This window comes from Diplotaxodon limnothrissa, linkage group LG13 (assembly GCF_057381915.1).
Source record: "Diplotaxodon limnothrissa isolate DT_005_m linkage group LG13, D_limnothrissa_male_GT1.1, whole genome shotgun sequence".
Classification (NCBI taxonomy): Eukaryota; Metazoa; Chordata; class Actinopteri; order Cichliformes; family Cichlidae; genus Diplotaxodon; species Diplotaxodon limnothrissa.
In genome coordinates this window covers 9,223,823-9,250,716 of record NC_140608.1, presented here as the reverse complement: position 1 = coordinate 9,250,716, position 26,894 = coordinate 9,223,823, and the positions used below count along the sequence as shown (strand labels likewise).

Below are 26,894 nucleotides of genomic sequence, written 5' to 3'. Positions count from 1 at the left end.
TGTCGCGGCGCGATTTGACGCTGGAGTTCAGATTTTTCCAACTCGAGCGGTAGACGCGAAACGCGCGTATGCACAAAGTGCAACACAAAAACTCACGCGCGTGGTTTTATTCGCGCGTCAAACGCGCCAGACGCGCTACACTGACGCGCGTTTCACGCGTTTTGGCGTTTTCGCGACGCAAATCTGCTTCCGAATTTTCGCGGGACCCGCAATCGCGCGTCATCGCGCCTTTCCATTGACTTTACATGTAAACCTGACGCTCTATTCGCGTCCATCGCGTTCGGTGTGAACACACCGTTATACCTTTGCACAATTTCACTGGGCTTCGGATCGAAGTGATTTTTCATCAGAAGCACCAGCTCTTGGAAGGTTTTGTCTTTGGGCTTGGCCGGGCTGAGAAGGTTTCGCATCAAGCTGTACGTCGCTGCTCCGACGACACTTATTAATATCGCTCTTTGTTTCTCTGCATCGTCGATCCCGTTAGCTGCGAAAAACTGCTCGAGTATTTCCGTGTACTCATCCCAAGTCTGATTCTTTGGATCGAACGCTACTAGCGTACCAATTGTAGCCATTTCCGCTTCGAGGTCACTGCCTTCTATTTCCAGCCGAAAACTTTTGCATTCTTTGAAAAGCTAGCCAAACCTGTAGCCGACTCCATCACTTTATTTTCTTCTCTTTTCTTTCAGTCCGATCGCCCAAACTCCTTCCCCCTAAACGTCCTCGTCGCCAAAAAGATGTTGCATCTTCAAAAAATAAAAATACAATAACTGAGCCTTACACCGGGGTATCGTTGCACTGGTTTACTGAACCTTACTTTCAGGGCATGTACAGAACATGAGCATCCATTTTCTACTGCCTCCTACAGGACACACTCTTCTTCCACTTCCTTACACATTAATGTAACACAGAACTAATACTGCCTCTCCTGGCATTACCATTGTAACAACACATTCATTCTGTTTCTTTCAGAAGATTAACAGGAACTTAGGATGTAGGTATCTATGAATAATAACTATTATGTATACTCATATATTTATATAACCACTTATTTCTTGCGATACCACAATGACAAAGCCATTTGACTATCCTGTTCATAAAGATGGTGTCAGGACTTCTCATTTTGATGACATTAGCAGTTTCATTGACATGAATACTTGCTTTTGAGGACTGGATTATCGATTTTGAGCGAGTGACCTCCTTTTGCAGGTTATCCACTAGGTTTTGCAGTTTGCGCCAATTGTTTTGAGAAATACTCTAACTGCTGTGCAAATGTTAATAGTGATGTGAGGAAAGCACCAAAGCGACTGAGAAAAACGGGAACAACAAAATATATAAATGACGGTGTGATGTGAGACAAATCCAGTAGAGGGCAGCAGATCTCAATTTCCATAGCGACTCTCACCATCGGCCTATTGATCAGCACTGAAGTTAAATGCATTATAACTGGACTGAGAACCAAAGTGAGACTATATAATTGAATTATTTTTGCGCCTTATTGATGACATGCTCAATAACAGACTGTCTGGCTGACCTCCTGAGGCTGGAGGTAACTTAACCTTCAGGAAGAAACAGTTTGGCAAAAATAGTGTAATGTTTTCTCATCTGCTGAGATCAAGAAGTTTTCAAGAAAAATATTATTTCTACCCCTTACTGTGAGTATGAGTGTGTATGAGGGGAAACAGAGAGAGAGAAAGTGGAAATAACATACAGTTTGGTGGAGAATGAATCAGGCATGACTTTCTCCCATGCCTGAAGGAATGAATCATAATAATTTATACAGACTGAGAAGCCTGTGGGGAAGCAGTTACACAATAGGGAGATCAATTGAGTTGAGCGCTGAGCAGCAGCTTGTCTCTGGGGGTTCACACAACCGCGAACAGCTCCCAGGGGTGGACAAACACAGGAGAGAGCTGTGAAGACGCAAACAGATAAAGGGTCACACAATGGGGAAAAATAGCAGCAATGCCTGCTAAATCTTTATCTCCATACTGTTAGCAGAATTTAGAGTTTGCTTAAAGTCTATAATTCTTTTCCAGAAAACAGTCGGTAATGATGTCTCTTATTAACAATGGCAATAAATAGCAGTGGAAGTCTTTTATTACAGTAAATGTACCAAAACCATAATTTAGAAGAACTGGATATAAATTAAAGTCCTGAATTCATGTTTTAGTTACTATAGATTACAAAATACATCAATAAAACCAAAAGTACACATTCTCACTATTCAGAATCACACATTTGGAACTGTATCTGTTTATGATGTGTTAGTTTGTTCTAAATTACTCAAATCTAAGACTAGAGTCAACACTGACATTAAATTTGAAGATATATTTGTTTGCCATTGTTTGTGTGTACTTCTTTTTTTAAATCTTTTTCAAAGCTCCATGAGTTTAAAGCTAATCTTGTAGATTTTACTGTTCTCCGTGTAGCACTACAGTTATTTTCAGTTTTCTTATCCATGTTATTGTTTGCATTCTCGAAATTACTCTGATTATTCCTGTGTATAAAATATCCCAGAGTATCTACATTACTGTGCAAAAGTCGTGACACAGCCTTCATTTCAATTTTTTATTTTGCAAGGAAAATTGGAATGAAAAATGTGGGGATTTACTGAAACATCTGCAAGCATATATGAACAAACAGAATATGAGGCCAAAACTCATTTTTTACAATTCTAACGTGAAAGTTAAAACTTTGACCTCCTTTGTTCTTCAATGCAGCCTGAAATCTCTTAGACAAGCTTTCTTGTAAATTCTTTAGGAAGTCTACAGGAACAGTCCTTAAAGGGACAATCAAAGCTTTTTTTGGATGCTGGCTAACTTCTGTTTCATTCTCTGTCAAGATGATCTCACACTGCTTCAGTAGTGTGGTGGTCCAGGCTCTGGGGAGACCAATCCATGACTCATACTGTGCATGCTCTTCTGCCCATATATGCTCCAACTGCATCCGCATGTTTGGGATCATTGACGTGCTAAAAAATGAAGCAACTACCAACAGATGTTTTCCACATGGTATTGCATCGTGAAATAAAATGTGACAGTATTTTTCTGTGTTCATGATTCCATCAATTGTGACAAGATCCCCAGCACCACTGGCTGAAATGCGCCAAACCACGATCACACTGACTGTTGCACCTCTCTCGTGACCTCCCGTGACCCTTCAATGGCTTAACCCTAATATTATGTCATATTAATAACAAGAATCTGCAGATTAACCTGTCACTGAAGCTTCAAGATAAATGATGTGGTCTAAATATGCACAATGTTTGCTTTCAAAAAATAGATAACCACGGAGAACCATCTCAAGATGGTCCTTAACACCACTTGAGTGCATGTAATTAGGGTATAGGTGTCATTTTAAATGTTTCTACAGCAAATGTTATAATGTAAATATGAATTATTGGCAGTGATGTCTGGAAAAAATCCCAAAAGAATATTTACTTTGATTTGTAAAGCACAGTTTATGTATAAACACGTGCTTTTCATATTTAATGTGTATTCAAATGGAAGGCAGGCAGATCAATTCAAATATCATTATTTGATATTTGATAATGATAATGATTGATCTCATATGATATGCTGATCTCCCCCATACAAGCAGTCTTTATAGGTTAGTCTATTTAAGTATTGGTAATGCTGGCCCTGTGTTTACCTGGTATCAGATCAAAACTAAATTTGCACAATACTAATAAAAATGTTCTACTAATTTTCATTAAGAAATAAGTGATATATTAATATAAAGGTTGGTATTTTCCAACTACCAAGGTATTAGAAATGAAACTAGGCTCAGTATCCAGAATCAAAATTTCAGCTAACTTGTAAAGAACACTTTCAGTGTCTTATGAGACCAGCTCGTGGCCTCAGTAAAGCTCATCTGTTTAACCTGCACAAAGACAGGAGAAAAATATAACTTAAAAAAAAACTATAAAAATCAGATAAGATATAAAAAAAAAGAGGAAAAACACAACACTTCAGGATTAAAAATTTGTTTTAAATGTGTTTTAAATGTATTTTAAATGTTTTGTAGTCTCTTGTGTCCTTGCATAAATATCACCTATAAGAACATCTCTTCCTACACTACAGTGTAAACAGACCTATGGTTTTCAGAAATGTTGTTAAACATTACACAACTAAAATATAAAAGCAGGCACACAATGGAGTTTCACAAGAGACTGCTCTACCAAGTATATAACCTCTGTCTCCACCCACCCTGTGTGTGCAAAGTTATGACATTCTCAATCCACCCTCTTTTAATCAAGCTCTTAACCCTGCACACACTCACCCACACCTTTAATGTATGTCATTATGTTGTAATCAGTGCTCTAATGGTTATATTTATGGTTTTCAATTCATATCCTGCTTCGTGAGGTCTCACCTGTCGATGGACGCACCATCGTTGTGCAGCTATTTTTGGATAGAGTAACTGCACGCAGAGACACTGTCATCAGAAAGCTTTTTGTTTTTCTTTTGGTCGGTTGGTTATATAGTTATTTGTCAAAGAAAGAAGCTGATTCTGGGTGATACACAATGATTAACCACACTCTTTTTATACTCCAGCTGCTGGCCTATTGTAACACTCTTACATGTGCCTGGAAGAGAACTGTTTGGTAAATGTCATGGTCTTATTTTGACATGAAAAATGATTTCGCACACACAGCCTTTGGGTTTCAAGGAGCCTGGGTAGATAAGGCTGCTGGTGGACTTTTGACACAGGCAGGGATGATGCGAATTAGGAGTACTTCATAATATTGTGTTCTTCTTTGCACAAAGGTGTGGAGAAACTCTCTGCAAGTTGCATGTATTCTTTTTCCAGAAGGGTGGAGGAGTGTGTGAAAGGGGATCTAACACTTATCTGCCATATTTCCTTGTGGTTGCTCCTTCATGAATCACTACTCACTTCGTGAGTTAGGTTTCTACATAACTAGTTTGTTTAGTTAGTTAGTTAGATAGATAGATAGATAGATAGATAGATAGATAGATAGATAGATAGATAGATAGATAGATAGATAGATAGATAGATAGATAGATAGATAGATAGATAGATAGATAGATAGATAGATAGATAGATAGATAGATAGATAGATAGATAGAATTCAGACCAACTCTTTTCTCATGGAAACAATGGCTCCCAGCTGTATGTCTCCGAGCTGAGGGAGCCTCTTTTCTCCCACTCAGGTCACAGCTAAACAACAGGACAGGGTCAGGACCATACAGATTAACTGTTACCATTATAATGTTTGTAGTACTCAAGGGTGGAATCATGACCAGCAGTTATGAATACCAGTTTTCATAGAAAATAGTTTAAATGACACACAGCTGCCAAAGAAGAAAGAAGGGAGAAGGGGGGGTTGAGAGGTAGGGGATGTGTGATTCTATGTGTGTGTGTGCCTGAGCCATGTGTTCAGTGACTGTGTGTAGGTGTTTGGGGATATTTTGGCAGCAGCAGGGGGATTCAGGCATGATAGAGGCCTTCATCGTATAATAGGATAATGTTTTATCTCATCGGAAGACAGGGGGAGGAAAGAGGGGTAATGAGAAGCAGTGGAAGGGGTTGATTATTTTCATACAGCAGATGTCATGGTTGTCCTCCTACGAATCTTTATAACCTGCCTGATGCATCCATCGCTCACGTGCACAAACACACACATTAAGAATATGTGCACGGGGTAGTCAGACAAGTTAGGACAGGTTCTAGGAACATCTTTTCATTATGTAACATCTATTCAAACAGAATTATGTGCTTATCCTTTAGATACAAGAGTCTGCATGTTTGTGCGTGTGTGAGTGTACTTGCTGCCAGTTAGAGAGTTCTTCCCATAGCTTTCTTCCTTTTTAATGGAAACCAGTAAAAATAGCTTGTTTAACTGCCTTTTTAAATCACTTAGTTGAATATCAACTACCAGTGTATATCAATATAACATCTTACTGGTTGAATGACCTCAGTGGTATACTGGACTCTGCCTCCCACTGCAAATACACCTCCAGGTCAGAGCTAAATATAAGCTAAACTTAAAAGTATGAGGTTGGTGTGATGGGAATTTATTCGTTTCTGACCTCTTCGTCTATTCACTGGATGAACGTTTTCCTAACATTTCTGGTCACACTGGACTCCCACACTAGCTGTCAAACCAACACAAGATTACTCACAGATTTTAGTCAGTTTGTGACATGTAATATGTCAGTGCTCCATCTATCCATCCATGTTTTGCCACTTATCCAATTCAGGGTCGGGGAGGCTGGAACAGCTGCCATGGGGTGAGAAGCAGGAAACACCCTGGACAGTCTGCCAGTCTGCCGCAGGGCTAACACAAAGAGACATATAATCATTTGCACTATCATTTACACCTATGGGCAATTTAGATTTACCAGTTAATCTAACACCACCCCACCTAACATCTTACAAAAAGACAAATATGGAAAATATTTTAGTTATGAAAGAAATAATGTGTAATCTTAATTTTGATCATAATTACTGAACATGTGTGGTTTCAGTAAGGTTACCAAACCGCTTTTTATACGGGCTTAAGTATTCTATGTCATAGATAAATGAATGAACAACTGATAATTAGTCTGAAAATGACTTCATTGGAGTATCAGTACAGTTTCATCTGCATACATGTTCAGCAGCAGGCACTATTTTCAGACAGCTTATCCCAGAGCTTATTTAAGCATATAAATGACAGAACCTCCTACAGGTGATGATGTTTCTGTTTCTCATAAACATTCTTCCTGAAACTGGGAGAATGTACTCAAACCTCACATGATTTCTCAGGCTTAACATGATGTCATATTTTCTTTTCAATTCGGTGATTTATGCATTTGCAGTAATGCATGACTGAAAAGAGGTTAAACTTTGAATCATAGACCATAAACCAGAGTAACATGTTAAGTAAACTGAAAAGCAACTCAGGTATGTCGTTTTCTGTTTAATGCAATCAATTTTGTTAGTCAGTGAACAAATCAATCACTTTACTTTTATATATCAGATTTCATGTCGGTTAGTGCAGTTTAAAGAGTTTCAAAGATGACTGACAAACTTAAAATAACACAAAACAAGGAGTAAACAAAAAAAAACCCAAATAAATTAAAGTCTACAAAGTTTCTTTAATATAAAAAATGATTGTAATCATAAATATACATTGTTTACTACATATTACATCTTTCAATAAAGTGATATATCACATAAGCGTAGAATTGATGGATTAAAAATACACAGAAGCATGCACCTGATTGTGGAAGCTGCCATGTTGCCTCACCGGGCATTACCGTTCTGTGTAATCACATTTTATGCATATAGCTAGGGACTGGTCACATATGTAGTACACTAAAGGTGGAGGACCAGGCATTCATGTTCAATGGGGGTAAATTTTAATTCATGCCTGCACCTTCAGAATCAAGATACGAAGAGTCATACCTCATCTGAAGAGTCCCTTCACTAAAGAAGCCTAAACGCAAAAGAAAGAGACAACACAACACCATCCTATTAAATAGCCATCCTCTTCCTCCTCACCTTAAGCCTCATCTCCTGAACTGAGATCAAGGCTTTAAAAATGTTTATTTATTCCAATTATTGTCGCGATTAATTATTATTAGCAGATTAGATATGCAACCCTCCCATCCTCAGATAGCTGACAAGCCAGTTAATAAACAACAACAGGCTAACAGAGGCTAACAATGAGCCTAACAGCTCACAGAGGCTAACAGCAGCTAACAGAGCCTAACAGTTCACAGAGGCTAACAACTCACAGAGCCTAACAGCTCACAGAGGCTAACAGCAGCTAACAGAGGCTAACAGCTCACAGAGGCTAACAGACGCTAACAACTCACAGAGCCTAACAGCTCACAGAGGCTAACAGCAGCTAACAGAGCCGGCTCGGACGTCGCCCGGATCAACAAGGTCCGCGTCAGGTGTTGAGGAACCAGGGCACCCTGAAGAAAAGTGGGCTACTGGAACAAGAAGGCATCGGTGGGCAAGAGACGAAAACAGGGCGTTGTTGGAATGCTACTACGCAAGTAACCCCGGCGGAAGGGGCTACATGAATAGGATGAGGGACCTATGGATTCTTCGATACCCAACATCCACAATGACGGCGAAACAACTAGTAGCTCAGTGTTCCAACATTCGAAAGAAGGGACTGCTCTCACAGCTAGAGATTGACGAGGTACAACACAAATGCTACGGCAAGGAGGAGTCAGGACGCCAGGTCAGGGGGGAGATATCATCACCCCCACCCGAGATTGGGTACATAGCCCCAAGTGCGATAGGAGAAGGATCGTTGAGTGCGAGAGGAACTGACCTGAAAAATAGGATCATGGCCAAGCTTGAAACCTGGATCCCCCATAGCCGGTTACCAAGATTACGTGAAGTACCCTCAGAAGGTCTGCTAGATGATGTTAATGCAGCATTACGGGCAATACCTACAACCACGATTACCGACACTAACAAGCTGATCTACAATACGGCAGCAGTGATCAGTGAGATGCTTGGCTACAAGTTGAACAGCGACAAGGGGCAGTACCCTCCATGGAGAAGGAGGCTAGAGGGCAAGATCAAAGTAGCACGGAGGGAGGTTAGCCAACTAACGGAGTTGCAGAAAGGTGCGACAAATAAGGTGCCTAAGAAATACAGCAAGCTGTCCATACCTGAGGCCTTGGAAACTGCCAAGCAAAGACTCACAGCCTTGGCCAGCCGCTTGAGGAGGTACACCAGAGAGATAGAAGGCAGGAGAATAAACCATCTGTTCTCCACAGAACCAGCAAAGGTGTACTCTCAGTGGCAAGGGAACAATAAGAGAACAGCACCACCAAGGCTGGAGACGGAGCAATACTGGAAGAGCATATGGGAGAAGGACGCAACCCATAACGGCAATGCTCAGTGGCTAGTGGATCTGAGGGCAGACCACAGCGACCTCCCTGAACAGGGTCCAGTAACCATCACAGTGGCAGATATCCAAGAAAGGGTCTCCATTATGAAGAGTTGGACAGCACCAGGGCCCGACATGGTTCACGCCTACTGGCTGAAGAAGCTGACTGCACTCCACGAGCGTCTGGCAGCACAAATGAACCAGCTGCTAGTTAACGAGAGACACCCGGAATGGCTAACCGAAGGCCGGACGGTCCTGATCCCTAAGGACCCCAAGAAGGGACCGGTCCCCTCCAACTACTGACCAATAACCTGCCTCAGTACTACATGGAAGCTCCTGTCAGGCATCATATCGGCTAAGATGAACAGGCACATGGGTCAATACATGAGCGGGACACAGAAAGGAATTGGCAAGAATACCAGAGGCGCAAAACACCAGCTACTGGTAGACAGAACAGTCAGCCGAGACTGCAAGACCAGACTGACCAACCTGTGCACTGCCTGGATTGATTACAAGAAGGCCTATGACTCAATGCCCCACAGCTGGATACTGGAATGCCTAGAATTGTACAAGATCAATGGGACCCTAAGAGCCTTCATCAGGAACTCAATGGGGATGTGGCGTACAACACTAGAGGCCAACTCCAAGCCCATAGCACAAGTCACCATCAAGTGCGGGATCTACCAAGGAGATGCTCTGTCCCCACTGCTGTTCTGCATAGGCCTGAACCCCCTCAGTGAGATCATTAACAAGACTGGCTACGGATACCGACTACGGAACGGAGCAGTTGTCAGCCACCTCCTGTACATGGATGACATCAAGCTGTATGCCAAGAGTGAACGAGACATCGATTCACTGATCCACACTACCAGGCAATACAGCAATGACATTGGAATGTCGTTCGGACTGGAGAAGTGTAGTCGGATGGTAACAAAGAGAGGGAAGGTAGTCAGAACTGAGGGGATTGAACTACCAGAAGGCAACATTGCAGACATAGAGGACAGTTACAAGTACCTGGGGATCCCGCAGGCGAATGGGAACCATGAAGAGGCCGCTAGAAAAGCTGCAACCACCAAGTACCTGCAGAGGGTCAGGCAAGTCCTGAGGAGTCAGCTGAATGGTAAGAACAAGATCCGGGCCATCAACACGTACGCCCTGCCCGTGATCAGGTACCCTGCTGGGGTAATAGGCTGGCCAAAGGAGGAGATAGAAGCCACTGACATAAAGACAAGAAAGCTCCTTACCATGCATGGAGGGTTTCACCACAAGTCCAGCACCCTGAGGCTGTACGCTAAGCGGAAGGAAGGGGGCCGGGGACTGGTGAGTGTCAGCACCACAGTCCAGGATGAGACAACGAACATCCAAGAATACATTGGGAAGATGGCCCCAACTGACCGAGTGCTCAGTGAATACCTCAGGCAGCAGAAACCCAAGAAAGAGGAGGGAGACGAGGAACCATCATGGAAGGACAGGCCCCTGCACGGTATGTACCACCGGCAGATAGAGGAGGTGGCTGATATCCAGAAATCCTACCAGTAGCTGGACAAAGCTGGACTGAAAGACAGCACAGAGGCACTAATCATGGCAGCACAAGAACAAGCTCTGAGCACAAGATCCATAGAGGCTGGGGTCTATCACACCAGGCAAGACCCCAGGTGCAGGCTGTGTAAAGATGCCCCAGAGACAATCCAGCACATAACAGCAGGGTGCAAGATGCTAGCAGGCAAGGCATACATGGAACGCCATAACCAAGTGGCCGGCATAGTGTACAGGAACATCTGTGCCGAGTATAACCTGGAAGTCCCGAGGTCAAAATGGGAGATGCCCCCAAGGGTGGTGGAGAATGACCGAGCTAAGATCCTGTGGGACTTCCAGATACAGACGGACAAAATGGTGGTGGCTAACCAACCGGACATAGTGGTGGTAGACAAACAGAAGAAGACGGCCGTAGTGATCAATGTAGCGGTTCCGAATGACAGCAATATCAGGAAGAAGGAACATGAGAAGCTGGAGAAATACCAAGGGCTCAGAGAAGAGCTCGAGAGGATGTGGAGGGTGAAGGTAACGGTGGTCCCCGTGGTAATCGGAGCACTAGGTGCGGTGACTCCCAAGCTAGGCGAGTGGCTCCAGCAGATCCCGGGAACAACATCGGAGATCTCTGTCCAGAAGAGCGCAGTCCTGGGAACAGCTAAGATACTGCGCAGGACCCTCAAGCTCCCAGGCCTCTGGTAGAGGACCCGAGCTTGAAGGATAAACCGCCCGCAGGGGCGTGCTGGGTGTTGTTATATATAGAATAGAATAGAATAGAATAGAATAGAATAGAATAGAATAGAATAGCTTTTATTGTCATTGTACAGAGTACAACGAAATTGGAGTGCCACTCCCTTGGTGCAAGTTTCAATAATAAATATAAATGTAAAATATAAAAAGTACAAAAAACAATAGTATGTACAATATATACAGGATAGCAGCATTAATATAATGACAGTATGAATAGCAGCACAATATAATGGTAAATGGCCTGCATTTGTATAGCGCTTTTCTAGTCCATAGGACCCCAAAGCGCTTTACACTACATTCAGTCATCCACCCATTCACACACTGGCGATAGCAAGCTACATTGTAGCCACAGCTGCCCTGGGGCGCACTGACAGAGGCGAGGCTGCCGGACACAGGCGCCACCGGGCCCTCTGACCACCACCAGTAGGCAAACACGGGGTTAGTATCTTGCCCAAGGATATTTGGCATGCAGCCAGGATGCAGCCTGGGATCGAACCACCGACCTTCTGATTAGTGGCTGACCTGCTCTGCCACCTGAGCTACAGCCACCCGATGACAGTGACGGTATGGAATAGGTTCAATTGTTTTTGTGCTTATTTACGGTGGTAGCTCTGGGAAAGAAGCTATCCCTGAATCTGTTTGTCCTGGTTTTATGTGACCTGTACCGTCGGCCTGACGGTAATAGTTCAAACAGTTGGTTGCTGGGGTGAGAGTGGTCCTTGATGATATTGCCAGCTCTGCTGAGGTACCGAGAGTTTGCAGTGACCTCCAGGCTGGGCAGAGAGCAGCCAGTGATCTTCTGGGCTGTGTTGATGACCCTCTGCAGTACTTTCCTGTCCGCAGCTGAGCACCCTGCATACCATGTTGTTATGCCGTACGTTAGGATGCTCTCTATGGTGGCTCTGTAAAATGTCACCAGCAGCCTCTCCTCCAGGTTGTTCCTCCTGAGCACTCTCAGAAAGTGGAGACGCTGCTGGGCCTTTTTAACCACCGCCATAATAACGGTAATATATATATATATATATATATATATATATATATATATGTAAACAGATGAAATTATGTTAACAAAAAAAATTGAAATAAAAATAAGTTGAGGTTGAAAATACAGGCATGGTATTGTAAAAAAGAAAAGAAGAAGAAGAATTAAATATGCTATAAAATATGTCATGCTAATGGTTCTCAGAATTGTCATACTTTTACACTTTCTAAAAAACATACATTTATTTAATTATAAACCCTTTCAAATTTTTTTTTTATTTCTGTGTACGTTGTATATGAAAATGCATTGGATGATTTCCACATTTATTTTATTTTCTTCTCTTTATTTATTTATTTTTTAATCCCTCCTAGAAATTACCTTGGTTTTCTTACTGGTAGGGCTTTGCTTGTAAATAATCTCATTTGCACTCTTCCTGAGCGTATATTTCAACTAAAACCAGAAGATATGAATGTTAGGTTGTCTCCTGCTTCACTGGGAGGTCACATTTTGCAATGAGTTTGCCTACCAAAGATGAGTGTTTGCCATTCAAAACAAAAGACTCAACAATGGTACTTTTTTCTCTTTTTTAAAGAATCCTGTTTGGTTTTTTTGCGATGACAAGACCTCAGAGTTCCCCAACTGATTCCTCTCAAACAGAATAAATCAGTTCCTCAAACAGAAACAGTAACAACAAAAGCACAAAACATTCTTAAGCCACAGGTTCAAGTCATTGTCTACTGTACACTCATATGAAAGGCCACTGACCAACTGCTGCGTATCATTTCCCTCACGCCCTTCCATTTATGGATATTTGAAGCTTTACACGTGTAATTACACGTTTCTGATTAGTCACATGCTTAAAGCTGAAGTTGGTATTGTGTTTCGCAGCCACTCGTGTCAAAAAGTTGGAGATGAGTTTGGCTTACTAACTGGTAACACAATGCAGTGTGCACAGAAGTGGAGATTAATATGTTAAACAATGACTGTGTCCAACATTTTTTATTTATGAGGGGTAGGATTTTTTTTTTTTAACTCACTATTGTGATTGGGAATAACACATTTTCAAGAAGGCATGCAAGAAAACATTGTTTTAAAATAGAAATACATCATAGCTGTTTTGTTTTGATCAGTTTCACAACAAGAAGGGACATATAAGATACTTTAAAGAATGTTGACTGTGTGGTATTTTTTACAAAATGTTGTAATCCAGTTATTTTAGTCTGTCTGTTGATTGTTTCCATTATAGGAAGAGCCAAAAACAACAAAGTGAAACACATTTACTTCTATTTGTGTCATGTATTGCTTTTGTTTGACTGAGGAGTTCACACAAACACCTCAAAAGTGTCAAGAAAATTACATTAATTACATTTACCGAATTTCCCGGAGGAACCCACCTAAGGGATTTATAAAGTTTCATCTAATCTTTTATCTAATCTAATTTAATGAAGCGTAGGAGCATTACAGTGTAGAAAAACTGGGCATTCCAAATTACAATACAGTAAAATGACAAAAGTATTAAAATATTAGAATCAAGATAAAGGTTAAAGTAGCAATTTTAAAATCTATTTTATATATATTGTATTTTGTTTTATTTTTCATTCTTCATAGTAACTAGGTAAACTCAAAGTAGTAGGATCACTACATAATATTTCCTCTCAAATGTATTGGAGAAGAAGTATAATAAAGCAGCAACTGAAAATACTCAGGTAAAGTGCAGCAAAGTGCATATTTAAGTATTGCACTTGTGTAAATGTCGTTAGGTACATTCCACCTCTGCAGCTGACTGACATGTTGGACTGAACCGTGAGGTTCCAGTTATACGAGTAAGACTGTACAAGTAACCAAATGGTGACCACATGTGCTCATCACCTCTAATCTGAACCTATAAAGCGATAAAGATTGCGAGAAAACGTGGAGAAACGATTAGCTGTTTGGTCAGCGAGGCCTTCAGTCCAATCCAACAGCCTAGGAGTTTTCAGTAAGCAAACAGCTATGATTAAGAGCACGTATGTGGATGATATATAACCTGTGGAGTGTTTCTTTAAAAAAAAAAAAACATGATAAGAACCACTCAGAGTCACACCTCAAATGTGAAGGGAAAAGGTTTTTGTTGTATCCCCACTTAAAGTGTGACTCTGAGTGGGCCCTGAGTGTTCAGTAGGTGGAAAGATATTTGTCTGATATGCAGGGAAACGTCACAGGTTTAAACTCTGAGCTTATTTTACATTCAATGGAAGCATGAGAATAAAGTTATTTAACCTAAGATGACTCATAGCTGTTGCAACAGATTTCTGACCATCAATTATTACTAGAAAATGCTCCTTCAACAGGAACTATGACTGTTATTTGGGTTTACAATGTCATGTTTTTCTCATTTGTCATTTGTCAAGTCGTGTTGAAACTCCTTGACAACCGATTGTTTGAAACACTGCTATGTTTCAGTGAGGCGGTGACAAAAGCGTGAACTTGAAAAATGAAGTCAATAAAAGACAAAATAACACAAGACTTCAACCTTCAGAACAGCGGCTAAAACTTCATAATAGTATTTTTGTGGTCCACTTATTTCATTCTCAGAACGTAAGGTCACTAAATTTCAACAACTATGTGTGTATTTCAGTCATGCTTCTGTTTGCCAATCTCTTGTATCTGTTGTTTGATTGTCGAAGGGTTAGAAATTCATTGTTGATCATCAGCCATCCAACGGGATAATGAGCTTTTTTCAATTTAAAATTTTAGGGTTGCTATTTTCTCTTAATCAATCAGTAGTTCTGGTGTCAGTCCTAGCAATGACACCATTTGCTCTCAGTTGCGAGTAGCAGTTTGTGAATTTTTCATCCATGCTTGTCACCCAGTTGCGGCTATTTTATTTTTTTTAAACTAGGGACGCAATTGTCACTCAGCATTAGAAGAAACTGAATCCCTGAAACTCCCTCAAGATATGTGAAAGGTTGCAACATAGAGGTCCAGTCCTTTCTCATTTGCTATAATGTGTTTCCAGAGAGCACTGTCTGAAAAAATAACAATGAGAACATTTAGTCCAAAAATGTCTGAAGCCTCAGATAAGGTTCATATCTTCGCTGTGAATTTTGTCCTCCCCCATATTGAAAATTTCTTCACTCTTCATTGCCTTGCTGTGACTGTATGTGCTTTAAGCCCATGACTCAAACTTGAATTTCTGTGCAACAGAATGATCACTTCATTATGTGCAAGATTGGGAACTGTCTTGCACATAAGAAATCTCAAAAAGCATAATCTCATTTCAATTCAAACATTAACCCATTGCCATTTTTTATTACATTTTTTGTTTTTAATCCCAGTAGGTAGTAACCAAAGTTATCAACCAAAAGCAGTTGTAATGACTGATCAGTATGCAATTGTATTTATTTTGAGTAAAATCAGATTTAGACACAAAGGCCCTCTCAAAATTTAGGTAAAAATGTAAGAGACACCTTTGAGGCCTTGTCCTGTTGGTATATTTCAACCATAAGTGCTGTTTGCTTATCAAGATCATGCAAAAACTACCAAAACCAAAAATTCAGGGGAACGGCCAGAGAAAATGCCATTTTCCCCAGTTAATAATTCCTCTTTACTTGAGGCCAATCTTGGCTTAACTTAAATGCTAAAGCTATAATAGTGACACAGAGATAAACACTGATTGTCACACAAAGTGTCATCTAAACTACCAGGAGCAATTTGGGTCTTGACTCAGGATGCACCTGTAGATTGAGGAGTGTTCTGGTACTTTTGGAATTTCTTTGGCCTACAGTGCTCGGCTGCACGGCCCACGAAGTCCCCCGTGGCGGTTGTCATATAGAGAACCATCTATCAGCAGGCATGATGAGGCTCTGGTATCTGATTTCAGCCTTCTAATATTTTCTAACTGCTGAGCGGTTCACCTCAGGCAACATTTTTAAAAATGAACGTAACGTCGTGATATGAAAACCTCCTCAATTTCTGATATTATCTTTAGCTTTGTGTCAGCGTGTCAGTTGTTGCGGTATCTCTTCAATCTTTGATAACAACGTGTTCTATTCTGAGAATATTGGGAAGGGTTGATTTTGGAGGGAGCTGCATATGTGTGTGTGTGTGCGTAGATGTTTGTGTCTAGCTGGGCTCCCTGTGGTCATTCTATTGGTCTTCTGGGTGGGTGGTCTGTTCCAAGAGAGGAGTACTGGAAACATTATACCAGCGTACACACACGCACACTTTTACACATGCACAAAGGGAAACTGGGAATCACACCAACGCAGCACAGCAGAGGGTGGAGCCGGCAGGAGTCTTCTTCCAGATGTGTGATATTAATTTAGTTGATCCAAAACATGAACCGGTAGCTCCCACTCAGTCATCACCGTTTAGCATGTGTGTGTGTGTGTCTGCTGCTGCTGGTGTCGCAGCACTCGACCTAATTTTTTAATATTTTCAGACCCATAAAACACCTGTAAGTTTTTATTGGGATAAAGTCTATTAATTTGAACCCTAAGTAAGAGATAGAAATCAAGACTGACTCAAATTCATGAGTTTCAGGTGGAGGAAACTACAGAGCAGAGCGGGCTAGAGAGAGGAGAGGTACATGATTAAAAAGGGGGGAAAGATTAGGAGTGGAGCAGGTTATGAGAACAGCCTCCACTCTGACCTGTGGAGCAGCGCCCCTGGACTTTCATACAATACATTCCACCGGGGAGGAGAGGGGGATACGGTGCATGGAAAGACAAAGAGACAGAAAATGAAATTAAATAGGAAGAGCGGAGGAGGAGAAGGAGACAAGATGTAGGAGGACGGAAGTGGTTGATTGGGTTCCCCCAGAGATTCTTTTGTTTAGATTGTTCTGCATTTCACTTCTTTCACTCTCTCCCCTCCACCTCCCACTTTTTGACATCTGAGGTAGATTACAACAGAGACCCTGGGTCACATTTATGACTTAAACCAAGAACATATGGTGTGTATGCGTGTTTGAACATCCATTTCAGTACAATGGGATTCCCCTACGGTCCTTGAGTGGTGGTCAGATTTATTTTCTTGTCCATTGTCTCTTGCTGGGATATCAAAGGACTATTGTTTGTTGATCAGCAAGGGTTCCTCAGGTTACTTGCAGGTCCTGGACAAAAGTGCTTTGCCTTTCTTCCACATCTTCCCTTCTTATCTCCTTCTATTTTTGCTTTTTAAGTATGCTGGCCCTACCGCAGAAAAGCCAAGAAACAAAGGATCAGCACTTCCACAGAAATGTTGTTAAGATTATAAAAGATTAAGCGCGGTTATGTCTTGTTTGTCTTGTTTGGTCAGGCATGTTTATTGTTCCAAAGGTACCTGACTTTCTATTTGTACTGCAACGGATTTGATTTTATACGAAGTTCACAGACAGATTACCAACTCCACCACTGCAGCATGTTGTTAGCAAGAAGAAAGAAGAAATATTCCCATTAACTTCAGCACAACAAGCACATCTGTAAAAGTGTCAGTTGACTTTATTAGCATCAGCTTCACTCAGTTGAAGAAAAACAACTTTTGTCTTTGGAACGTTTAACCATGGAAGAAAAAAAAAAAAAAAGCATCTATAAAATAAGTTGCTGGAAGGACAATATATAAAACAATGGCATCAAAATAGGTTTGACAAGAAGAAAAAAACAAAGAAAAAAGGCTCAAATATTTTTGGATGCGGGGCATTTTTCCTCTGTTTGCCCTGTTGTTTACAAAAAATAACAAAAGAGGAAAACAAACAAAAAAATGTATTTACAGTGCATATATTTACATTAAGGCATTTTTGCTGGGGGAAAAAAGACGGTTGATCAGATACAACCCCTGCTTCTACACAATCAAATAAATAGTCAGATTTACCATTATACATTACAGTGCTATATTATCGATATGCTACCTGCAGTGAATGAACAAATACAGTTATAAGTGCAGGCTAAATCTCCCCATCAAATGGACATTCAGGCGTACATTAAAGGATAGGTTCACACTTTTTTGTTATGCTTTTTTTGTTTTAAACAATACTCCATATCCATATGTACATTAAAAGAGTTGGTGATTGACGAGATCCGTTTGGGGAGCGATTTCAATGCAAGCAATTGGGCAAATTCAATATTCTGTGGGGGCGGGGGGGCAAACTAATCTTCAACTTTAGAAGCTGAACCAAAGTTTCAACAAGTTAATAATAAATTTTAAAAAACAAAAAAACAAAGTGAACCCGTCCTTTAACAAAACGTGTCCAGGAGTAGTTAGAGCCAAGATAGCTCCGTAGAGCCAGAGCATCCCAGGATGTCCGCGAAGTGGCCAGAGCTGTGCTGTTACATTACCACAAGGGTGGCTACCTTATAATTCAAGAGATTTACCTTTTCAAAGCTAAACCTAGAGATTTAACAGATTTAGTTTTTCTTTTCTTAAAAAGCACCATGTTTTTAAAACGATTGACTACACTCATCACAGCTCTGCTACTAGAGAACAAAAACACATAAATGAGAGAAAGAGGCACTTAATAAGGTGTTGGCGATGTGTTGAACATGATGCTTTGGTTAAAACAATTAACAGAAGTAAAACGCTGGGTGAGACTGATCTACACTAATAGCATGCTGCATTTTGAAGACACTTCAGTGCACATTCAAGTTTGTGCATCAAATACTGTCGATTCTGTATTAACTGAATGAGTCCTAGAACACGTCTATGGGTTCTGCTTACATTTCTCTGGATGGAAATCCATCAAAAGACGACCTGAATAATTCATCATCTAATTGCTGCTCTTTAGCATCCATCCACCTCCCTCTGTTTCTCAATCGTCTTCCAATCTCCTCTCTCTAAAATCAAAAATTTCTCCCTCTCGGTCTTTCTCTCCATCTCCATCTCCACCCCCACACTCTCACTTTTTCCCTGCTCTCTCTTCCCTCTCTCCAGAGTACAAATGCCTTCAATTTTTAATATCTGAACAGCAATGATTTGTGTGGTGCACACAGAGATGTAGTCCAGTAGTGATAATGATCGTTCCAGTGGTGAATGAGATACTTGGGCCAAAAAGGCTGAGGCTTAGATTACCAATTCTAGTGCAAATCTAAGGATTTGGTAAAGAATAAAAACCTGGACATTCCAGTTCTAGAGAGAAACTAACAAATCAATGAGTAAACAAAGATTTGGCTTGACTAGTTTTGCAAACAAAAGCTTCTCTTTTATAAAAGAAAATTAAGCCAGTTCTATGTTACAATAAAGACAAAAAAGATGCTGTTTTAATTCATTCCAGTCACACCCCATCTCATCTTTTCATTTGCCCAAACACATCTATAATATGTGTATCTGGTGGTTAAGGGACCAGAAGATCATCTGGCCACCATCTTCCTACTTTAAAACCTCCAAATTGTTCCACTTGGCGTTAAGAGCAACATGTTTGTTAGGCTATCGAAGTGTTTTAGCCCACGACAGCAGCACCAGGAAGAGCTGTGATGTCACTGAAAGTCACTCTGCATCAGGCAGCTCGTGTAGCTGCGGGACACGGAGTGAATGCTTTATGTTTTGTCAAGATAGTGCTTGTATTTTTGAGCATGTGTGCAAAACGTTGCTAGTTCTGGTGTCTCTTCATGTGCAGGGCAAGGTGATCCGATCGGGAGAAGGAGCGTGAGCAGACGCCACACTGGAAGGGTTTGGCGCCCGTGTGTTTCCTGTAGTGACGCGTCAGCTCATCCGAACGAGCAAAACGCCAGTCGCAGCTGTCCCACGTACACCTGTACGGCTTCTCGCCTGCAGGACAGGAGAAAGAGTTTGAGTGAGTGCAAACCGCCGTGCCGTCTGGTGATCTATTCTGAGCTATCGCTTGATCACACGATACGAACCAGAGCAGGACTGTCAATATTCAGGTACTAAGAACAACAATTATTGTGACACAAGCCAATTCTCTAACTAAAGCGATTCATACAGTTGGGTGGAGGAACTGGGAAAACAGGCTTCACCGAAAACGCCAGTTGTCTAACTAGATATACAGTCATAACACTGTCACTCAAAAGCATTCATCAAGCATTCACACGCCAATGCAGCAACCAGTGCTTCATAATTTTCCCACAGTGCCTGGTCTGTATTGTCAACTTTTCCCTCCAGGTATTTTTCTTTAATGACTGCAGCACATATGTCTTTCTGTCAGTCATTCCAGCAAAATTCACCTGCAGCTTCAGGCACTTTCTGAAAAACCAGTCTGCTCTGCTCGTTGTCCCTCTGGGAGAGTTTTGTCTTAGGCCCACAAGTTGACCAGTGTATACTCAGGTCTACTAAATGTAAAGCACTTGCTAAATATTTAGTATGCAAGTATAATTCATTTTTCTGCAACTTAAATTCAACCTGACAAACCTACAGTAACTACAGTACATGCAAAAGACCAGAACAGAAAAACTTAGAATTATAACTTGTACATGTTGACGCGTCTACTGCTTCTTTGTATTTAGCGTGTGTCTGATAACAGTGGATGCTTAAAAAATATGAAAGGATTGGAAGGAACTTGATTTTTGCTGAGCTATATTCCTCCCTTTTCCTTCTTTTTGTACCCTTTCATCCAGATTTTGAAGGTTAAGTGGAATAGCATCTCATTTCAGCAAACACATTTTTTGGCTTTTTAAGATTCATGAATATGAGCCACTGTGGTGCAAAATCAAATGGAATAAATCAAGCTGTGTGGTTGTTTTCCTTCTTCCACTCCTCATCGCTTTTAACCTCTATTTACATATCAAAAACAGAGTCCAGAATCAGTGTCCCCATTACTCTAAATACCCCCCATTCCATTGTAATGAGAAAACAGTGAAAATGTTTTGAGCCTTTTCTGTGGCTTATTCAGGCCACCAAGGCTAAAGTTAATAATAATAATAATAATGATGATAGTGGAAAAAACAACTATTTGAGAATCATTTTTCAAAGCTCTTTGCACTATAAACATAATCCCATTAAACTGAAGTGGCAGCATAAATCACAGAGATGGCTTGTTTTATAATCTGGACAAATAAAAACAGAACTATTTCCGCATGATAAACGCCGCTGGGGACATCCAAGAATTTTTTTCCCCCCTTTTGTCATTTAGGTGACCAACTCTTCAAACAAGCACATCAAGCTCTGCAGCATTGCTTTTTAAAAAAAAAAAAAAAACAGAGTAAACCTGTTAGAACCACAGTGTCACCAAACTTAAAGACACACACCTTAAACCGAACACAAGGAAGAGAGACCATGAGAAGGCGCTGTTTAAGGGGGAAAAATCAGAAATGATTTCCAATACAGAAAGAGGATATTTCTCACAATACACCCACCCACACATGCACACACACAGACACACTAACAATCAGGGTAATGGATGTTGATGGAGATTAGAGTGGGAACTCCCAGTGGGACCCAAACGCATTAGGAATCATCTCATAGAGATTACTGACAGGTGTGTGTGGAAGTGTCCGTGTGTGGGTGTGCACGTGTGTGTACGAGTACATAAGTGTGCATTCGAGCAGCTAAATAAGAGACGGAGAACGAGTTATAGACGAAGATAGAAGTAAAGGAGGAGGGCAGGGTTGAAGATGAAAGTATGAGAGCACAAAAACAGAGGAGAACAGGATTGGAGAGGGGAAAAAAAAGGGGGGGAGAAAACAACTAAGCGAGGCCGACAGAGGCATAAAGGACATGTAGTTGCTGCTAGATAACATTTACGTGTCTAGTTCTCATCTTGCGGTCTGTAATAAGTGCAATCACCACAATCAGCCTGCAGCATGACTGACGCCATATATAATTGTCGCGTCATGTTCCTGATACGAAAATGCAAAGCACGCGCACCCGCAACGATGTTCCGAACAAGTAGTTTAGATCCATAATTAGGACACATTCTGGCTTTTGTGTGTGTATCCAGATGAGCGAGGAATGTGTAGATATCAACAGAAGCTTTGTTTTGTTAGCTGGAGTGAGGTGGGGCCCAACACCTAAGCATTTGTTTATTGACTTTGCTTGTCCAAATCCAAGCTCAAATCTAAACCTGACAGGAAGAAAGGGAATAAAATGAAATGCAGAGAGAACGGAATCAAAGTGGACAGTGCATTAAAGCATTTGAACAATTCCTGAACGGGCGATGGGATTCAAAAAAAACATGGCACCACACGTTTAGCACTGACCACATAGTCTGAGAGTCATCCCCTGGCAGAAGTGTGTCACTTCCACCTGTTTTGATGGAATAGTATATTGGGCAGAGGATGGGGAATGGGCTAGGATACATTTACACACACATGCCAAGAACACAACACTCTGCCTAGCAACATAGTGCCAGTGCAGATACTGAAATACGAGTCCTGTGGTCAGCGTCATTTTTTTTGATGGGTCTTTTTAAAAAGCTGCATTAATTAGAGGAATCTCTTACCAGTGTGAGTCCTGAGGTGTGCTTTCAAATGGGACGACTTGGTGTAGACCTTCTTGCAGCCTGACGACAGACATGGAGATAAACACAAACAGACGGCTTAATCCAAGTAATTCACACGTGGCAAATATGCATTTACCCAATAAACTGAGCTGTGGAATTCAAAAAATCCAAACTAATGAAGAACAGAAGCCGTTTTGGAATCAAATATAGTAAAGTGTGTTTCGTAGAGCCTCAAATCCTGCTCCATCTCATCTGCTGCTTTCCAAAATGAACAAAACAGGCTCTGTTAAAAGCAGCCCTCATAGCCTCATTTGGTATTAAAAGGCATTTGATTACAAGCCTCGAATCACCAACAATGCGACCTGAAAACCTCTGTTTTCTCCTTCTGCGCACGCTACAGTTTGTTTCTACAATGTCAGAAAGGTCATTAAGGATTTTGAACGATTTAGAAAGATATTCGTCAGATATCTTATGACTTTAAGTTAGGAAACGATAGAATTTCGTGTATTGCTATGATTAAACTGTGAGCAGCTGCAACAGTGTGACTAATATACATACACTTGGATGAAGTGTGGCTCTGTGAATATGATGGATCTGCTTCATCTGGCTTTTTAAGAAGTAAGACGTGTGCTAACGTGCTGCGGTAGGCTCTGCTTAAGCCTATTTTACATGCCGCCACAGGCTAGCTGACATTACATGTCCTACAAGTAGCTACATATCATACAGTCTGTATGTGTGTGTGTATGTGTCTGTGCGCCAGCTAAAGAAAATAAATACTTTAATCTCAGCATGCAATCTCAAGTGTAACAGTATGAAGATATGTGTGGGAAAAAAGATCAAATGATTCAAGGAGAACATCTTTTTAATTAACACAGCCCCTGCATACAAAAACGTGCACTCTCTCTCACACACACAAAAACAGGTTCATTCCACAATCATACCAGTGATTACTCTAAAGCCACCACACTGTTTGAGAGCTCATAGCTGAAAGTGCCACAGTCATTTGAGGTGTGCTAATATATGCAAAGCAGTGTTTGAACCAGATAGTTGACTGAAAGGTAGTAACAGTCTGGCTGGCAGTATAGAGTGTACTCTGCCTCCACGACCCAAAGGCATAGGCAAATCATTCAAAACATGAACAGAAACATTCACTACAATGCAGTGATAAACTAAACACACAGCGGTGATTACATTCACAGTGCACATTCAGTGGTGTGTGTGTGTGTCGTTCTTCTAACCTGGGTAATCACAGTGGTGGATCCGTCGCTTCTCTAAGTCGGGGTTGTTCCTTCGGTTGTAGCGGACAGCCACTGCGTTCTGTGCTGGATTTGGGGTTGGTGTTGTCGTGTGGGCTTGAGGAAGGACTGTGGCTGGGCCTGGGACTGGTGTGGGGCCTGTAGGGTGGGGCAGAGCTAAGCCACCTGGTCCCGGGCCAGGTCCAAGTCCGGGTGTGCTACCTGCAAGCTTGGAGGCAATGGTGGCAGCATACGACGGAGGTGGTGACATGTTGTGGAGCAGCTCCTTCTGCCTGTCAGGGCTGCCGGGCTCTGAGTTTGGCGGAGAGGGTGGCAGGTAGGGCACCTGCTGCTGGAGGAATTGGGGATGTGCCTGAGAATGAGGATGTGTGTATACCCCACCACCTAGACAGCGGTAGGCAGGCTTGACAGTTTGCTCTTGTTGAGAAGCAGAAGTAGCTACTGGCAAATCATGAAAAGGTGTGTGCATCGTGGTAGTGTGTTGGATCGGTTGCTGCTGCTGATGGTGATGATGATGATGATGCTGAGCCTCCATCCCATTGCTATGGCGATGATCCAAGCCAGAGTTTAGGAGCTGAAACAGCGAGCCGCTGTTGTCATGGTGGTGGTGGAGAGCGTGCTGCTCAAACTGTGGTGACATTTCCTGTTTGACATACACTTCTGGCAGTGAATCACCACCGCGGCTGCCTCCCAGCTGATTGAAAACACTGGTGAATTCTGGTAACCCAGTTAATGTCATGTTTGTGGCGGAGTTTTCCATGGCCATACTGCCAGGGCCGTGGCCGGATGTGCTGCAGCTACTTGTGGGCGTAGTGCCGGGGCAGTGGGGCTGCAGGTTAGAGGAAAAACACGAGGAGGGAGATTCTGTTTTAATGTGAGTGAGACTCGGGTGGTTCTGGTGTTGAGGGGACCGCACCTGCTGGCACAAGCCCATCCTCAGGTAGCCGACGTCAGGGAGATAAAGATTCATGTTGAGGGTATAGGGAGCCCCAGCGTCAGTGAAGAACTGATCCACTGCTGACGAGCTGTCTCTGAGTGACTTCTGCTGGTTGTCTGCAGGGTTTGGAAGTGGAAGAGGCTGAGGGGAGAGATATCTGTCCATCTCACACTTTGCCTGAGGATTAAAAGGGAAAACACACATTAAAAAGAAAAATTTAAGAAAAAAAACAAACAAAAAACAAGCAGTTAACATAAAAATAAACTTTCTGTTGAATGAAAAGTACCAAAGCCTGACTTCACTAAGTCCTTCTCAGTGCTTCTATTCTGAACCACTATTATGAGAAGACAAAAGGTTTGATAGGACAGTCACTGCTAAAGCATTTATCAAGTAGTCATCAAAAGGCAGTTGCCACATTCCCTCGCGGCCTGCAAGGCTGAACTCAGAAACCTGACGGTGGTGAGGCCCACATTTGAGGATTAAACGATGTTATGTCAATAAAGAACCTGATCTAACGCCTCTTATTTGAACATGTGCAGCTATTACAAGCATAACAGAGCAGCCAATCGCCGGTCAAACTGCACACCACAGGTGAACAACTTAGCATAAAAAAATGCTTCATTCGTACTGCTCTTTTTGGTCCAGCTCCTGTGGCTCTGGGGGGATCTAATCGGTATAAAAGTTAAAGAAGCAGAGCACCAGAGGATGAAACAGTAACATGAAAGGGAATAGGGAAACACCCATGTCTCCCTGCAGCAGCAGCAGCAGAAACAGCAGCAGCAGTAGTAGTCTGGGGATGGGCTGCTATTTGAGGGTCCTGATCCTACCAGCTGTTATAGATCTCCCTGCTATGTTGCACAAGTTTCTTTCTAACTGGGGACAGAGTTGCCGGGACGTTTCTGTCCGAAGCTGGAGTCAGTTGCTGTCAGCGTGGTATGATGGTGAGAAGGGACGCCAAGGAGAGACCAACAACTGGTGACCAACTGGCTGGCTGGCATAGAAAACATGCGGTGAATGCGTTTTGCAGGCGGAGGTGCTCGACTACGCGTCCAGCTGGTCGCTTATTACCGAAAATAGAGCTGAATAAAGTGACGGTTACGATCGCGCAGAGGGGGACGACTGAAATTTAGACTCAAATAAATAAACAAATAAACAAGCAAACAGAAAAACAAGCTGGATTTAAAGCCAGACTGCCACGCCCATTCAGTGAAATGCATCACTAATGTATAAAGTCGGTTTGATTTCCAACCGGTTTACCTGTGCGTAATCATTTTGTCCAGCCTTGTCTGCTTCGGTGATCTTGCAATCCAAGCCGAACAACGCCGAGTCCTCCAAGGGGAACCCAGCGGGCAGAGTCGCCTTCTGCAGCGGGTAGAAGGGATCCTCCTGCACGCCGCCGCTCATCGTGAGTGTTGCGGCCATGAAGCTCCGACGCAGCGCCGCAAAAACGATCGCTTGCCGTGTGTTATTATGCAAAGCGGAGGATGCTACAGCGTACAGAGAAACGAGTGGAGCCGACGAGGTGTAGTGCGTGCGTTAGAGTAATTAATGTGTGCCTGTCGGCTACATCTCCTTCCACTTGTTTCATCCCTCTGCTCCGGCCCACAGACAGTTTTCTATCTGGCGTTCGCAGGGCGGAGCGGCCCCAGTGTAAATACAGACCGCGCACCGCCCACCAAACCTTTAAAAACGCTTTGATCATTCATTCACCGGCCACCGCCCTACGTTTGCCATCCATACACACCGACAACAGCGCCGTAAAAAAGTCCACGAGACCGGTCAAACCGCATTAAAGTGGTGAAAGTTAAACTCATCGCAGCCACGTTAACCGACAGAGTTTTTGTAAAGTGTTTTGAGATGATAAAAACAGATAAAACGTGGAAAGGCACCGCGAAATTGGTCAAATAGTGGGTATGATGCACATGACTGCATATGACACACGCGTGTTACTTAATATAGTTACAGCAGGTACAGGTGTGGTTACAGGTGTGGACTCTTGTGTAATGCTGTGTCTATAATCTATAAACTGTTTCGATGTTGCATTAATGGTTAGTCTAGTAAGGAATCAAGGAAACTATTGGACAGAGCAGAAGAATAAAGTGGAATTCGATGGAAATACTTGAAAGTATTTTAAAACTGTACTTGAGTAAAATGAGACCATCTGTTACAGGAAATATTTGTGTTGTCATCAAACTATTATTAAAATATTGTGGGGGGGTTTTTTG

General features: G+C 42.0%; 1 protein-coding gene across 1 annotated transcript; it reads right to left on the bottom strand.

The window, feature by feature from the left end:
• Positions 1-17,582: 17,582 nt before the first annotated feature.
• On the bottom strand, positions 17,583-26,283 carry klf5a (Kruppel like factor 5a). The gene is made up of 4 exons (XM_085369130.1): positions 25,927-26,283; positions 23,715-24,846; positions 22,477-22,536; positions 17,583-19,847 (listed from the first exon to the last, which is right to left on the bottom strand). Exons 1-4 carry the CDS (start codon positions 26,089-26,091, stop codon positions 19,669-19,671), a joined length of 1,536 nt encoding a protein of 511 aa, XP_085225256.1. The 5' UTR covers positions 26,092-26,283; the 3' UTR covers positions 17,583-19,668.
• Between the last annotated feature and the right edge of the window lie 611 nt (positions 26,284-26,894).